The 18,168-nt window shown below is 32.7% G+C and overlaps 2 protein-coding genes across 2 annotated transcripts; both read left to right on the top strand.

Annotated features, from left to right (window-relative positions):
• The first annotated feature begins 331 nt into the window (after positions 1-331).
• LOC120216877 (BOI-related E3 ubiquitin-protein ligase 1-like) lies at positions 332-1,872 on the top strand. Its single transcript, XM_039214158.1, has 3 exons — positions 332-686; positions 778-1,132; positions 1,268-1,872. Exons 1-3 carry the CDS (start codon positions 631-633, stop codon positions 1,832-1,834), a joined length of 978 nt encoding a protein of 325 aa, XP_039070089.1. The 5' UTR covers positions 332-630; the 3' UTR covers positions 1,835-1,872.
• A 12,892-nt stretch (positions 1,873-14,764) lies between these two features.
• Positions 14,765-15,166, top strand: LOC120216982. Its single transcript, XM_039214235.1, has one exon. It carries the CDS (start codon positions 14,765-14,767, stop codon positions 15,164-15,166), a length of 402 nt encoding a protein of 133 aa, XP_039070166.1.
• The last annotated feature ends 3,002 nt before the right edge of the window (positions 15,167-18,168 follow it).

Here is an 18,168-nt window from a genome sequence, read left to right on the forward strand (position 1 = left end):
AACGGGTCTTCACCGGTTTTGTTTATTTTTCTTTCTCAAATTGTAGATGATGACGACGGGGGGTGGGTGGGTAGGTGCTTAACCGTAGTGATAGGCTTTCGTGGAACAGCTCCATGTAGCTGAAACGTGGCAGATATGCCGCATGTCAGTTACTGATAAAAATCACAGCGACGTGGTGTTTGGTTTTCTTTTTAAGCACTAAAAAATCTCACATTCGACGGACCCGACTTGATATTCCCATATTACCCCTTCTGGTCCACAATTTAAATAGTAATTTGAATAGTAACCAAATTTAGAGACAAAAGCTGCCACCCCATGTCTTGCTAATTTGTAAAAAGAAAAATATTGTGTGTACAAGAAATAGTAATTTGATTCCCTCCCCCTTTTTATTATTATTATTATAAACGAAGTCTTGGTCGAGTTTGTCTCAAAACCAGTCGCCACCTATATCTGTGTTTATCTTTATTTGTTTTGCAAGCTCATCTCTTTCCCCTTATTCTCTCCCGCTTCAAAGCCAAAGACTCTCTCTTTTCCCCCTCTCTCCACCCCTTGTATCCCTCTATATTATTCCCACACCAATTTACGTTGAAGCAAAGAATAAATATACCCCACAGCTTTGCTTTTTATCCAATGGCAGTTGAAGCTCCGCATATGAATCCTTTCCCTCCTCAGTTAACCACCACCAGGTTCGTCTTCTTATTATTACAAATGTGTTTAGTTCTTCTTTCTTTGTTTTTCGTTTTTTTTATATGGGTTTTTGTTTTTTGTTTGTTGCAGAGGTTTTATGAATACGAATCAAGGGATGAGCAATACCCAGATGGATATTCGAGTTCCTTTGGTTGATTCAATGCCACAAGATTCACAGGCTTTTCCATTATATCAAACCCTTCTTTGTGATCCGATTTCAGCCAAAACTTCAATCAACAAAGCTGATAGTGGCCTTACCTATAATATGAATATCCCTGTCTCAGCACCAAGAAAAAGGCTCAGAGATACATTCGTCCATGGCCTTGAATCATATCTCGTCTCTCAAAAGACCAAACTCTCTGCTTTTTCCTCTCTTCTTGATGATGACGTCCTCTCCCAGATTCAACTCCAACAACAAGAAATTGAGCGTTTCATTGTTGAACACGTGAGTTTCCTTTAAAATAATCAACTTTTCTTATTTCAGCTGTTTCAATGAATGGGAAAAACCACCTCTTCTTAGCTTTCTTTAATGCTCAATTAACTTGTCAATTTATTGATATGGATTTTGCATTAATTACAGACTGAAAAGGTGAGATTTGAAATTGAAGAAAGAAGAAATAGGCAATCGAGAATGTTGATTGCAGCAATCCAAGAAGGGGCAATGAAGAAACTAATGGAAAAGGATGAAGAGATACAAAGGATGGGGAAACTAAACTGGATTCTTCAAGAAAGGGTTAAAAGCCTGTACGTGGAGAACCAACTGTGGAGAGACATGGCACAAACGAACGGAGCCACTGCCAAGTCCCTGCGCACCAATTTAGAACAAGTCCTGGCCCACGTTAGCGAGGAACTCCACATGAGCGGCGGAGCAGCAGCCTCGTTGGCGGACGATGCTGAGTCTAGCTGTGGCAGCAGCGATGAAGGGTGGCGCAAGGTGGTGCCACCTCAACCACAAGTGAGCGGCGGTTGTGCGGCGGTGGGGAACAATAATAGGAAGTGTAAGAAGTGCGGGGAGAGGGAGTCGAGTGTGCTGTTGCTGCCATGCAGGCATCTTTGTCTCTGTACAGCTTGTGGGTCCACTCTGGTAGGCACTTGCCCTGTTTGTGATTCTATTACCAATGCCAGTGTTCATGTTAACATGTCATAAACCATAAAATTTTCTTTCTTAGAGTTGTTAGTGACAAAAACAGAAAAGAAAACAAGGAAGTGCAAATATCTTTTTCTGAAATGGTTGATAGAAAAACAGTTTCAGTATCATCACCTGTTCTTTTAGCTGTAAAATCCTGAAAATTCGATATGAAGAAAGAAAAAGAAAGGATGTTTAGGATGAATTAAAGGCAGCTTCTGCAATGAAATAGAAAGAAGAAAAAATATGAGCTGACTAATCTTTGCCAGGGTAAAACACACTTTTAGAAAATAACCAAACCCCTAACACTGAAAAATAAACTAAATTTATTTTCTTGAGTTGAAGGCTTACCTAGCTTCTATGCCAAGTACTATTGGGGTCACAAAACAAGTACCCTAAGCCAACAATATTAACATGGTTAGATCATCGATACTAAACAATTGTTTAAACTAATTATACAAAATATCAATTTCAAATTTATTTCTTGTCCCTTTCTCTTTTATTTAATATTTTTAAATGATTTAAAGCTAATTAACGTTATTATTTCAAATTTACTGTAATATCAATTTTTATATAATTTTAAAATATCCATTAAAACGTGAACTAAATTTAGTTTGATCACTATTATAAAATGTATAAAAATAAACATACGAGTGCTAAATATCCTACTCAAAGATCTAAAAATTATATTATAAATACTCCTTAAAAATAACATTCGCACTTTCTTTTGTTTTCTTATGGATTCTCCAGTTTCCTTTTAGCTTTGTAATTGCTGTGACCAAAAGCCAGTGTGAGTACTGAACAGTCTGATCCACTATTCCCAATAATTTACCATTAACTTAACAAGCTTATATAGAGATAAAAGTTATGGTAATAATAATCGGTTTTTTTAATAAAAAATCATGTGATACTCTGATCAGGTTCATGAGGGTGGAAAGACGACAAGATACGAGAAGAAGAGTGAGACAAGGAGAGGTAAACTGAGGTAAAAGGCTGGCAGTAAAAAAAAATTCAGCCAGTGTTGGCGGGTTAACTTACGAACAAACATCAGAAATAAAGGGCAAAATGTTGTAAATTTTGGGCACACACCCACTATATGGAGGGATCCACGTGAAAATACTTTTGCTTGGTTTACCCTCTTAGTTTTCCCTTATGGATTTTCGACACGTGTAACTGCGACACCCTGCTCACGCTTTCCCCTTCCCTTCGTCGTTCATGTTTCCAAATTCAACTTTTTTCTTTCGGAAAAGTCTGGGCAGTTACCATGCATTTTACGCCTGACATTTTCATGCATTGAAAAGCTTCGACGAGTTTCCAAGTGATTTATCCTTTTGTATCGGGTAGATGGAATTTCAAAGTTAGGCACATATATGCATGCATGTATAAGCCACCTCAAAATGTTGAGCTTTGAAGAAATTTATACCAAAAAAATGGCAAATGCTGGATGATGAAGTGAGTACCAATTGATAAGCATGCCAAGCGTACTTTAAAGAAATTAGTAGATATGTATGTCCATAATAGAAAATTGATTTTGATATCTGAATAAAGTAGATGATAAGTTGAATTAGGGTTAGGTTCGCTTTCATTCAAGCTAGATTTTATTTTTTTTTTAATTTTGAGATTGAAAACCATTATTTAATTAAAACATTTTTATTTATAGCAACCCAATTTGAGTGGATGTAATTCATGATTAGATCTAGTACTTCTTCTTAGGTGGTGGAAAATTTTCATTCCATGGCTGATTGCTGACCAAACCATAATTTACTTTCAAGTTGAACTTAGCCTCGAAATGTCCCACAATTTATTCCCAGTTAAGATATATACCTTCAAATGAGGTTTTGAACAATTCATGGTCCATATCTTCAAACTAAATAAATTAATAAATAAAGAAGCTTTTTTTGAGAGGATATATTGTCTCTTAACGATTACGTTTAAAAAGTGTCTCAATAAATAAATGAAGACATGTATTGGTTTGGTCATAGTCATCCTCCTACATGTTCAATTAGAAGTTGAAAATGTTACAGAGATGACGAGGGAAAGAAGGAAATAATGGTGTAAAAAGACAATGGCCTATCACCAAATGGCTTAGTACCAAAGTTTCTTTTGGCAGCTGCACTATATGATTGAAAATGAATACATTTTTATTGATAAAAACTCGAATAGTATTATTAATATATAGAATTTTAATCTCAATCATTTATTTACATTTATTTAATAATTTTAAAGTAAAATAGAAATAAATTATTCTATTTGATTTAAATTGATATATGCGTATAAATGTATGGTAAATTACGCTTTTAACACCTAAACTATTAGTTTTGGTCTGTTTTAATGCCTAAACTTTCAAGTTTTTAAAAACATACCTAACATTTAGTTTTTTTCCATCTTATTATCCCTCCTTTAAAAATTTAACGGAACTTTTGCATGTGACATTTTTATGGATAAATTACATCATTCTTCCGTTAACTATCTTCTCACTCATATTTTAGTCATTAAAGTTTAAAAATTTACAATTTAACTACTCAACTTTCAAATTGATCATGTTTTAATCACTCTTATTTCTTTTATTAATAATATTTTGTGGCGTAATATTTTTATTTTATTAATACATAATTAAAATGAAAAAAATTAAATTTGAAATTTAGAGAGATTAAATTAGGAGTAATTTGAAAGTTAAGTAATTAAATTTAAAAAAGTTAAACTTCAAATACCAAAATAAGAATGAGAAAATAGTTGAGTGGTGAATGATATAATTTACCCATAAAAAGTGTTAGGAGGTAACAGTTTCGCTAAGTTTTTAATGGCAATATACTAAAATAAAATAAAAATTAAGCATTAAGTATGGTTTTGAAAAAATTGAAAGTTTAAATACTAAATATATCAAAACTGATAGTTTAAGTATTAAATACGTAGTTTACCCATAAATATATATTTGCAAGGACTATGACTAAAGGACAAGCGTATGCTACATTAATTTCATCTATCCACCAAAGAGATTATAGCCTTAATCATCATACATAGATTATTCTTTCCTCTTCCATTCACATAAATCCAGTTCACAGAAATATATAAATGTTGATGTAATCATAACGTCGATATAAATTCACAATTAATATAAACATTTACATATGGTATTTTTTTTAAGAAAACATAAAAAAATATTTTTGATAAATTTTGAAAATCCACGAGTAACTGAATCCTTGTCATATATTTATTTAATTTTTAAAAGAGGTATTAATAATTTTGTAAAGAGATATTAATAAAAACTAAACGTTAAGTAAGGAATAAACGTTGAGCCAAAATAGAATATTTTGTCATTACTTAATAATAATGGCATATAAAAGCAACATTTGATGATGGAGGTTTGTTTATTTTCAAAAATAAGAGTCAATAATTCACACGAATCCTCCCTTGTCAAGTTTTCTTGTCCCCATCTCCATTTGAAATTTACAAAATGAAGATCTAAATAAATGGGGATGAAGATTAATTTAATCAATGTATAATATCGTATGCCGTAAATAATATTTGGGGTTTTTGAAAAAAAAATATTAAAACTAAATATTAAATATTAATTATGATTTCAAAAAAATTAAAAATTTAAGTATTAAAACGGACCAAAACTATACGATAGGTATTAAATGCATATTATACTATAATGATTCTTTTCCGCATAACAATCACTTCGATTGTGACAACTTTTGCGTGAAGTTGGACTATGTAATATTATATACATTCTTAATTAAAATAATTAAAAGCATTACTCTTTACCAATGATGGATTAGTTAAGCAATTAAACATCTTTCTTTAAGAAGCAAACTTCTAAGTTTACTCTTAGTGATAGTTGCCCAAAGTTTTATTTATTTAATCATCTTTTGTCCCATTTTGAAGAAGGGAAAATTCTATACTAGTAACAAAAAGTTATATTTTTGTGTTCGATCATACCACGCGTTAATATACTAAAAGTTTATAAACCATGCACCATGTTCCCATTTGATGGAAACATGCACTCATCATCCATCACAACACATAGATTTTGTCATTTTCTTTTGCAACGCTGCTTCAATCGCGGGAATTTTCAAAAGTCTTTTTTTATATAGAATTTAGATTTAATCTTAATCCTATTCGAAAGAGAGACTTTAGAGAAAGAAAGAAGAATGTTCTTAATGGATGTATATCTAATGATCTAAAAAATGTGAGAGAATAAATATGAACAAGGTAATTAATCGTTCAAATAAAATTACTTAATTTTCGAAAGTTTTTATATCCTCTAATATTGAATTTGGTCAATCAAATATAAAGAAAAACAAATAAACTAAACTGCATCATTTTAAACTTGTATATAAAAGTTTTTGTATCCTTTTTTTTATGGAGAGATATTGGTGTGTAGTTCATTTCGATGGTGGATTCTGCATCATTTTGAATTTATAAATAAATAATGGATCACCCACCTTAACTACCGTTATCAAGACAATAGTTCATCCCACATGATTTTGCCAACCCTCTGTTAACAAGTACTGAAAGGGACACATTAACCCCACCCTATTTATTTACACGCGTTGATATTATTTTCATATGTAGGGACCCCATTCATTATCTGACACAAAACAGAGGATCCCACTATCAACGTCTATGTCTTTGTCCCTAAATCTTTGATAGGAGGATTGTTCAAAATAGGAATAGGGGAGTCTTAGGAAATACACCTTAACGTTGAGAATAGGGATCGCAGTATGACCCGAATCTGATGGAGAAATTCGAAATTCGGTCAAGTTTGGGTCGGGTCGAGTTGAATGATATCGGGTTTAGGTTCGGAGATTTTTTTTGAGGATTTTTTTGTGTCGGGATCGGGTTCGGGGAAAGTTATCCCCGCCCCGCCCCGATTATATATATATATAATATTTTATATTTTTTATATTAATTATATATATAATATTTTATATTTTTATATTAATTATATATAAAATATTTTCAGGTTCGGGTTCGGGTTTGGGTATAATATTTCGGGTCGGGTTCGGGGACGGGGTAAAAAAAATCCCCGAAGGGGCGTCCCGATAAAAAATCCGTCGGGGATCGGGTCGAGGTTGAGGATGGGGATTTATTTCGAGTTCGAGGATAGGGCGAGCAAAACCCGCCCCGAACCCGACCCGTTGCATTCCTAGTTGAGAAAAAAAAAAAACACACACACTCGAAATTATTATAAAAATTATAAGTAATCTAAAAGGTTAATTTTTATAACATTTTCAACAATCAGCCTATTTCATGTAGTTTTTAACCTTAAATTAGATTGTCGTAAAGAATAACTATCAAAATAAAAACATATGCAAAAAAAATTATGTTGGGCGTCCAAACTGAATAAGTTATACTCTAAATTCAAGAAACATAAAATTATAAAATTACATTATTATCACCCGAATTACTGTTAGAAGACTTCAGCTCCTTCTACCGAGGATTATTACTCATAATCAAAGTGTGTTTGTTCTTGGGAGATCTATTATAAATAATACTCTTATGGAACTTGTCTGCGACGATGGTAGAGCTTTATTTATCTCTGGTGTACGTTGAAGATTGGTCTCCATAAGGCTTTTGACTATGTTGATTGGAATTTTATGCTTGTCATGTTTGCGTTGGGTTTCCCCTTTATTTGTTGGGTGGATAAGGGAATTCTTGATCACTCCCCATTATTTTGTTTCGTTGAATGGTGATTTGTTTGGTTTCTTTGAGGGGATGAGGGATGAGGCAGGGGATCATCTTTCCCTCTACCTCTTTGCCTTTTCCACAAATGTGCTATTAAGGCTTTTGGATAAGATTGTAGATAGTGGTGTGTTTAGCTACCATATGAAGTATTGTAGAATTCAATTAACAAACTTATGCTTTGCGGATGATTTACTTGTCTTTACCAAAGGCACTTATGATCTATTCTTGGTGTTTGGAGGGTCATGGAAGTTTTTCATAGGTTTTCTGGTTTGCATATGAACTCATTGAGTCATAGATTTTTTTTTCTAGGGTGGATGATTCTACTTTACAGTTGGCGCTGAATTTGACGGGTATTCAAGCCTTCTATCTTCTAGTTAGATACCTCGGGATTCCCCTTATTTCTAAGAGGTTGACCATCTGTGATTTTGCCCCTCTCCTTGAGAAGATTTCTGCTAAGCTTCAAAGTTGAAAATCATGGAAGCTTTCGTACACGAGAAGGTTGCAACTCATCCAATTGTCCTTCTTAGCACCCATAATTACTGGATGTGGCAATTTTGTTTGACGGAGCTATCATCAAGCGAATAAATCAAATATGTGTCTAGATCTTTTGGAAATGTAACGCTCATTTTTCGTATACGTCACCGTACATAAGTCACAGAAGTCACATGACTTTTAAAACATTTTCGTATTTGAAAACCCATAAAATTTTGTTTATGTAAATAAACAGTTTAATAATATAGTTTATTAAACTTCTTCAACTACTAATATATAAAATAACGTTTAAAAATCCGTCAAACAGTAGTTTAAGTTAAACGTAATATAATACTATAATCAAATACTAAGTATCTTATTAGAGCATCACAACATATCTAAGTACATACCAACTAGTAATATCAAATAAACATCTAGAGATGTCATATTGTTTCTGATGAGACAATCATTGACAGATGATATCAGTTGCACTTCTTACTCCGATTATACTCGATTACCTACACGTGAAACCATCACACACTAAGTATTCACTTAGTGAGACATAATAATATAAATAAGGCGTAACCAAAATATAAGTATATCATAAAATATCAAAATATGAATTTAATCGTATAAATCATAATAGTACATAAAACTGACTTGGTAAATCAAGTTTCTTTCACATAACCTGCGAAACAATATTTAGTATGCCTAGCATACCTATCAATCAATATTTTCCAAAGTATCCATTTATTTGCCTAATGTATGCCAAATGAGAATGCAAGGTACTTGAGTTGCACATAAGTGCTAAACGAAAGTATATGTTATGTAGTGACAACAACACTATACTAATATAACGAAATGGTAATTCACAAACTCATTATGAATACCATAGATGCACACATAGTGTCGAAAGTACACAGTGTACTGATCCGAAAATGCAACATATGCATTAAACAAAATTGATCGATAACATCATACATAAAGTATGTCGAAATGCATCGACTACTTTCAATGCACATACAATAGGCCTTTAAATCAAATTCGCAGATTAACCATTTATTCCAAACCATCAATAAATAATAATTTGTTTGAAACACATTCATTGGTTTTAGGGCAGTTCATACCCTAAAATCATTCGTAAAAATCATGTTCACATACTTTATGAAAACATTTCAAAATATAGTAAAACATGCTTTTATAAAAATATTCGAGGTTGACTCATAGCAGGTCATCCTCATATCATATAAGTACATAATAAATGCACTCACCTGGTATGCCTTAATATTATGACTTACTGTAGTTCGACTATTCTGTAATTTTGTCCATGCCTTTTTGTTTGCTTGTCTCAAGAATTTGATTACGATCTACACAAGCATCCATATTCACGCATAAAAATATAAAATACAATGTTAGTATCATTACTAACATTTATACAAAATAATTATATTTAAAAATACTATTATTTTCGAATTCTTTTTAAAATCATCATAACTTTTCATTTTTATTCATATTGGACCCTTGTCATAAATTCCTCAATTAAAACCCAAATAACCCCAATAATTTTCCAGCATTAAACTTACAGCCCAATACCTCAACAATACCATAATTACTATTTAAGCCACTAACTTTCTCAATATTCACTATTTTGTACTTAAACTTTGCCAACTTTTCAAGATGACTTAATTTCACATTCTAACTTCAATTTCAGCCCTCAAACAGTAATTTCCAATAGTGTTCATTAATTATTGAGTAATTACAAAATCAGCCCATGACTTTTCAAAATTACCAAATAGGTCCATCCACTTTTGAAAAATTACAAAATGACCGAAAAAATTTCTAGGGCTTGTAAAACCTTCCAAATATCATTTCTAATCCATGGGAATTTTTCCACAATTTTCCCAACTTATTTCCTCATGGTCAAATGCTTTAAGGGTATATTTCTCATGATTTTCACTTGATTCAAGTATAAAACCAACCTCTATTCAATATTTCAAGACCTCTAGAATCAAACCCCTAACTTAATTTCATCAAATACATTTCCCCTAAAGTTAGTTTTTGGTTGAATTCAACATAGGCCCATATAGCCATGTACAAGTGATTTTAATCAACATTTTGGAACAAACTCTGTGATAGCTCTTTTCATGCCAGGCTACCAAAATCGACTCTTTATATCTTGGTACATCTTATTTCCGCCTGGATGCATAGTCAATGGACTATAATGTGCCTCAGAGAGAATATCTTTCTTTAGTTCTTCATCGTCGGAAATACAAAGTCTCCCACGATAGTACAACATTCGTCGAACCTGACCTCAAAGTCCTTAATCCTGCCATTTTCTTCTACTTGCGCAATTATTACCAATCACTTTTAGCCTTTCCTTTGTAATTATCTTATTCGATCTAAAAGTACCATCTTAAACTTTAACTCGACAATCAAGGTGTCATCTTCCTTTAAAGACAAACGATCATCCAAAGCTCTCAAGACTGTAAAAGTATTTCGGTTAACTGCATCAACCACCATATTAGTGTTCCCTAGATGATAATCGATTATCGCATCATAATATTTCAAAAGCTCGATCCATCTTCTATCTCAAGTTCATATCTTTTTGAGTCAACAAGTATTTTAGGTTTTTGTGATCCGTATAAATATAACACCGATCACCATACAAATAATGGTGCCAAAAAAGCTGGCTTTGTCTTTTTCTAGCAGCCAACCCGTTTAAAGAGAAAGGAACGAAGGAAAATTACCTTTGCAAAACACATAACCTGTCAAAGGACAAAACGGAAGGATCTTTCAGGATCATAAAAAATCTCCTATTTTCCCTAAGTCAAAGGTTGACAACCAACGATAGCATAGTACATATATCTTCTAATTTGGGAAATAAGAATGTTCCGAATGGGAAGGCTAATCACGATGGAAAAGGATAGGATTTTAACCACTTGGGATTAGTCTAATCCCAAATGTTAAAGATCCATTTCGATGATAAGCTTTACAAGAAGAGATTTTGAGCTTTGGGGAATGGAGAAAACAAACTTTATCATTTAAAGTTTTCCGACTGGACAACCATAGGTCCTCTCCGTTGGTTCATAATATTTTTGCCTCTATTTGGGAAATTTTGGAAAGAACTTTTGACTAATGCTTACATCCAAACTTCTTCCCACAAAGGTACAGGAATATCTTCGGACTTGGAGTCTTTGATAAAGATTTCAAAAAGAAACCAATTGAATTCCAACAAACTTTCCTCTTTTGAATACTCAAAGAAAAAGTTTGATGTGAGAAGAAACCTTAGACAAACCAAGTTGAATCGTCCTAGTCCTTGCAACATTTGGGATAGAGCTAATGTTGGGAAAAGGGATGTAGGACACTTTTCCCAATTCTTTAGACCTCTCAATCACACTCTTTTATTCGGTTCCAAGAGAGGGCTCCCTAAAGCTCAACCGTGGTCTTTATATTCTAACATTTTTTTTATTTCCTTACTCACCAAACTCTAGTTGCTTTCACCCAAAAATCATTTGTTTCCAACCTTTGAGACTTCATTTCAAGGTTGCCATCATTTCGGAAGAGGTCTTCCATCTTATGAACCAACTCTCATTCACCGAAGAAGAGATATCTGTTTTCGAAACGCCGATAGTGATTAGGGAGGCAGATTTAGAAGTTATGGACAAATGGATGGTTGAGAAACTCATAACGTTCAAGTTTGTCGAAAGGAGTTCGGTTCTTAAAGTTTTTCGCTCGATTTAGGGACCAAGCAAGCTGGTGAAAAGAACATGTTTGGGCCCTCACATGTTTCTCTTCAAGTTCAACACCTTGGAGGAAAAACAAGAGGTGATGGGGAAGACATCGTGATTGCGGTTTTTGATTTTGACCCAACACTTAGTGTTGACGAGTTCAACTTTGAAATTCTTCCCATTTGGGTAGGAGTGTTTAGTCTTCCGTTGGGGCTCATGAATCAAACTTCCAGAGTAAAAATCGGGAATACCATCAGATGAACCATTGCGGTTGACTTAAAGAATAGTGATGGCCGCCTCGAAGAATTCCTTAGGATCAAAGTGGAGATCAACATCAATAAGCCTCTTAGAAGATGTCTGAATGTCATAACTCGAGCGGATGAAAACACTCGACAGTCTACTCAAATATGAGCGGTTCTTGGCCTTTTGTCACGGATGTGGTTTGTTCGGACATGTTATAGTGGAGTGTTTGACGTTTATTATCAGCAACGGAAACCTTCTCCAATACGGTGATTGGCTTAGAGTTAGGTCAACATTGTACCATGCTAGCACTTCGAGAGCAATACGAGGGGGAATTTACTATGTCGAACAAGATGACCTCTCCTGTACTGAACCAAGACCCCTCCATGGGAAACTCTTACTGATCCTCCAGGGTTCGTTCCTTACTCTGGGATGGAGGCACTAGTGAGACTCACCCACAAGCCAACCCGAAGGCTCCAAAAAAGACAGTTCAAGAAGATGATTCGGAACCTGTAGAAGAATAAGGTACAAATAATTGTTATACCATCCAACCTGTCGCAAATGGGAGACAACCGAGCGTTAAACTAATATAGTCGAGCAATGGAAAGAGGAAAAGCGGGGACAAGAATAGTGGGAAAACGAAACAAGAGAATACACGGACAAAGCGAACAATCGGTTACCGCCAACATCGTGACCCCCCGGATTGAGAAGGAGATCATCTCAGGCACTACCAAGCCTCCTTTAGACGGAGACAACCATGATGAACCAACGACGACGGCTGGGGAACAACCCCGCCAATCGCATGAGTCTTGTTTGTTAGAATTATCACGGGCTTGGAAACCAGGCGACAATTCAAGAGCTTAAACGTATTATTGTTAAAAGGTCTCCCATGCTAGTGTTTATCTCAGAAAGTAGACTTAGGAAGAACAAAGGCGAGCATGTTCGGACTAGGGTTGGAATGAAGAACTGTTTTGTAGTCGAGAGCGCCGATGGCTGTATTGGGCTCTTTTTTTATGGAATGAAAATGTCCATGTGACCCTTCTTGGCTACTATTCTTTGCATATAGATGTTGAAATAACTTGGAACAATTTACAGTTCCATTTTATTGGTTTCTATGGAGTTAGTAGCAGCACGAGGAAAAAAGAAAATTGGAATTTATTAAAATGGTTAGCCATGACCTCCACCTTACCCTGGATTGTTGGGGAAGATTTCAATGAAATCATCCATCCAAATGAAAAAAGAGGAAGAAGACCAAATGACGACACTCAAGATTTCTAAAACAGTATTCGCGAAGCCAATTTATGGGATGTAAAGCCAAAAATGGGGTGGTTTACATGGAGCTCTGGTCGAAAAGCTACAAACCACATCCATGAAAGAATTGATAGATTTGTTGTATACCCGGAGTGGATTCAGTGTTTTAAAGACCACACCATCAAGTCGAAAAAACATAATCACATCGGACCACACTTTTATTTCGATCAACCTCATGAAGAAGGACAATTACCACACCTCGCCCCCATGTGGAGACTATTTCAAATTTGAGGTGTGTTGGGCCAAAGAAGAGAACTATATAAACCTCATCAAGAAGACTTGGACTTGGACCGACAAAAATGACCATGATCTTTGAAAAATACAAGAATTGGGGAAACATCTGGGCTATTGGCCGAAAAGAATATCCAAAGCAAAAAAAAGAGGAAGAATCCATTAGAAACTCAATCCATAAGGTGGAACTAGAGCCCATCTCTGAAACGTCTCTGACGCACCTAAAGGCTCTAAAATGAGAGCTAAAGCATCTCATTGATAAATAAGAGACTTATTAGAGACAAAGATCTCATGTGGCCTAGCTTAAAGAGGAGGATAGAAATATGACTTTCTTTCATACAAGAGCAAATGACAGGAAAAACAAGAACTTGATTGAGACCCTTAACGAATAGAATGAAAATCAGGCTAACCATATTGAGGACATCTTTAGGATTGCTACTGACTTCTTTAATTTTCTATTCCGCTCCTCTGGGACATAAACCTCGCAGTCAATTCTACAAACTATTAATAGATGTGTATCTGAAGATGATAATACGAATCTCAATCGTGACTTCACTTCCGAGGAAGTTCTGATTGCCTTTAAACAAATTCACCCCAACAAAGCTCTTGGGATCGATGAACTCCCAATCTCATTTTACTGTTCCTTTTGGGATATCCTAGGTGAGGAAGTTATACAATTATGCCTTAACCTACTTAAAGGTATCATCATCATGAATGAAGTCAGCAAAACTATCATTGTTCTCGGACCTAAAATCAGCAACCCTCAGTCCATGAAAATTTTTCGTCCCATTAGCCTATGTAATATCATTTACAAAATTGTGTCCAAAGTCATTGTCAATAGTTTGTAACCAATCATGTCTAATTGTATAGACCATAATCAATATGCCTTTGTCCCAGGAAGGAAAATCTCGAATAACTTCCTGATCGTTCATGAGCTTTTTCACTACTTGAAAAGTGCTAAAAATGGTCCAAACAAAGGGACAACCTTGAAACTCGACATGGAAAAATCTTATGACAGGTGGAATGAAATTTTGTTATGAAGATTATGACATATATGGGATTCATAAAGGAGTTCGTAAATCTAATCCAAAGATGTATAAGCATAGCCACCTTCTAGGTCAGAATCAACGGACAGTTCTTTATTAGCTTCACCCCGGAAATAAGACTCCATCAAGGAGACCCTTTGTCCTCTTATATGTTACTATTGTGCACCCAAGGTCACTCAGCCCTCCTTTTAAAAGCTCAATAGGAAGGTCTCATAAAGGGGGTTAAAGCTAGCATGAGAGGCCCAAGAATCACCCATATTCTTTATACGGATGCCAGCATTTTGTTCATCAAAAACTCTATCCAGGAAGCTCAAAGGATCAAAGAACTAATTTACACCTACGAGCTCTTATCGGGACAGACGATCAACTCTGACAAATCTAGCATTTCCCCTTGTAATAGGGAAAAGGAAAATTCCAATCTTCAACTTCATCAAAGACAAAATGCCAAGAGAATCCAAGGGTGGACGAAAAACCTGCTTTCTTTTGGAGGCAGAGAAGTCTTTCTTAAAGCAGTGGCGCAAGCTTTTCCTACCTATGCCATGTCCTGTTATCTTCTCTCGGAAGAGATTATTGATGACATTATGAGACAAATCCGAACTTTCTGGTGGTCGGGAAGACAAGATAAACGAGGATGATCTGGAGTCATCCCGACCATTGGTATTATTGCTAGAGACCACAATGGTATGGTTTTAGGGGGAATGTGTAGACGAATTGATCCACCATTCATAGCGAAATCAGCCGAGGTTAAAGCATTCACTCAAGGAATAAAATTTACACTGGAAAATGGATGGACAACGACGACCATTGAAGGAGATGCAATTAAAATTGTCAACGGATTTGCCAATCAGAACCATGATGAGTCAACCATCGGATTGTTTCTAAACGAAGCTCGAATTTTGCTACATGATAATAAAGACCTAAGAGTTCACTATGTCAACCGTGAAGCGAACAAAGCCACTAATACGCTTGCCCAATGGGCGTTATCAAATCCCAATTCGTTCTGGTTCTACTCTGATGAACCGGATTGTATTAAATATGTAATCATTCACGATGCCATTGAAATATAATCCTTCACCACTTTAAAAAAATGTATTAGTTGTTACTCAAAGTAAGGAATGTTACTTCGAAGAGGACGACATGTAGGTCAATATTAATTAAAATAAATTTCTATTATGGTGACAAATTTAATTTTGTCAAAATTATTTTATCACTATTAATATTTTTTGAGACAAAATAAATAAGCATTACATTAAATTATAAAAATATATACAATTGTGACAAAAAATAAAATTGTTGCAATATTTTATCACAATTAGCAAACTTGTGTAGCATATGGTGAAAATATATATTGTTATCATTTTTGGTCACAAATGTTTCATTCCATTTTTTTGGATATATATATATATATATATATATTGACAAATTTTGCGAGTATAAATTTTAGTAATTATGATAGAAAAATTGTCACAACAAATAATGAGATTCTAATTTTTCGTGACAAGTTTTGTTTGTAGTTATATATTTTAATTATAGTGGCAAAATGTATAGTCACAAATGTTTACCTCTAGGTTTTGGAGCAAACAAAAGCAATATAATGACATGTTTTGTAACTATAACTTATAATTATTGTTACAGAAATTATCTCAACAAATACTGAGTTTCAAATTTTCGGTGACAAATTTTGTTTGTAATTATATATTTTAATTATAGTAAGAACTATATTGTCATAAATGTTTCTCTCCATTTTTTAGGCACAAAAAAGTTATATAGTGACAAATTTTGTAACTATAAATTTTAATAATTATTACAAATAAAATTATCACATCAAATTGAGTCAAATTTTTATTTATTTATTTTATAATTATTTTATTTTGATAAAATGAAAAAGTATTTCTATTTTAAACAATCAAAATAAACATAACATGATATTTTAAAATCATTAGTTATTTTTTTATTTCAGTGAAAATTGATTATTTGAAAAATATTTATAAAAAAACTTAAAATTTTATCATGTAATATAAGAAATAAACCAAAACTACTTTTTTTTTAAAATAAATCTAAAATGTTAAAATTTAAAATCAAAATGAAAAATAAATTTATCAAAATTAAATTATAATAAATTATTTAAAATTTGATAAAGAATCAAATTTTATTATAAATAAAGAATATAATTTAGAGAACAATAGATAAATCAAATAAAATTGATAAAATATTATTAAAAATAAAAAATTATATGACAAAAGGAAATATTAAATTAAAATAAAAAATAACGACGACAAACTTCGTTAAGTTATTTGTTAATTATATTATACATGTTATAATATGAGTAGTGAACACGTACATGGATATAAAATGGGGATAGGAGATTGTATTCGTAAATAACAGTTAATTAATACATATTACCTTATATTAAAATATAAGTTACTTATTGTTCTAAATGTCTAAAATTGATACCTACATAAATGTATCCAACATAAATTTTAAGTTGAATATTTTATGAAATTTACAAAGATGAGTAAATAATTAACATATCATGCCTTTTTTATTTGTTAATCTTATCATCTAGACTCAACTTCATTCAAATTCAATCATCATTTAGGATAATAATTTAACTTAAACCCGACGTAAAAAACATATTAGAGTTTGTGACCTTTTTCATATTGTGTTGGTCCAAAAAAATTACCATATGATTTATATGGTGAAAAATGAAAATTTTAGTTATAAATTAAAATTATAACTAGATTTGGATAAAGTTTGTAACCTTTTTCATATAATGTATTTGGATCATGTTTTAAATATAGTTTGTATGTGGATTATAGATTATGTATTTTATTTAATATAGATTAATATATTTTATTTTTTGGTATAATCACCAGTATCCGATCTATTAATCGACTAACTCGGATCAGGTGTCTCATCCCACTAGACCAGTTGGTTGTTGGTTAATATATTTTAATTTAACATGAATGACAAAATAATCATGTATGATACAGATGATATAAAATCGTAATATTAAATATGTGTATTATATATATAAGGGTTTATAAATTTAGTTGTATTTTTTTTAGATTATGTAATTTTGATTTATAAATTTTATTATTATTTGTTTTTTTATTTAGAATATATATGTATATAATCTATTTTTATGAATTTCAAATATAACTTTTAGAAATTGTGAAGTTGCTCTTAATAATATAATTAAATAATATATATTTAAAATAAATAAATAATTTGAGAGGGAAATTTTTCTCTCTTGTTCTCTGAGTGGAAACTGATTTTTAGAGAAAATTTTATTTATACTTATTTTATAAATAATATTTTTTCAAACTTTAATTATACTTTTGTTTAATCGTTCCAGGCTTTTTACTTTATCTTTTTCTAATTTCTTCAACATTAAGGAAAAACTAGTAAGTTATTTTTTTATATTTGATCTATAATTTATAGTTTATATTTGTGTTCTTTCTAGACAATCATATATAAAAACAAGAGAGTGAAAGTTGCCTCATTGATTATGGTTGATCCTACTCGACAAAAACAATCAAAATCCAACACAAATGATGAGTTAATGATCAATAAAGGTAAGAGAGGTGATAATTTCATTTTATTTTTGATTGTTAATTTTAATTTTTTGGCCATA

This window comes from Hibiscus syriacus, unplaced genomic scaffold (genome assembly GCF_006381635.1).
Source record: "Hibiscus syriacus cultivar Baekdansim isolate YM2019G1 unplaced genomic scaffold, ASM638163v2 tig00110174_pilon, whole genome shotgun sequence".
Taxonomy (NCBI): domain Eukaryota; kingdom Viridiplantae; phylum Streptophyta; class Magnoliopsida; order Malvales; family Malvaceae; genus Hibiscus; species Hibiscus syriacus.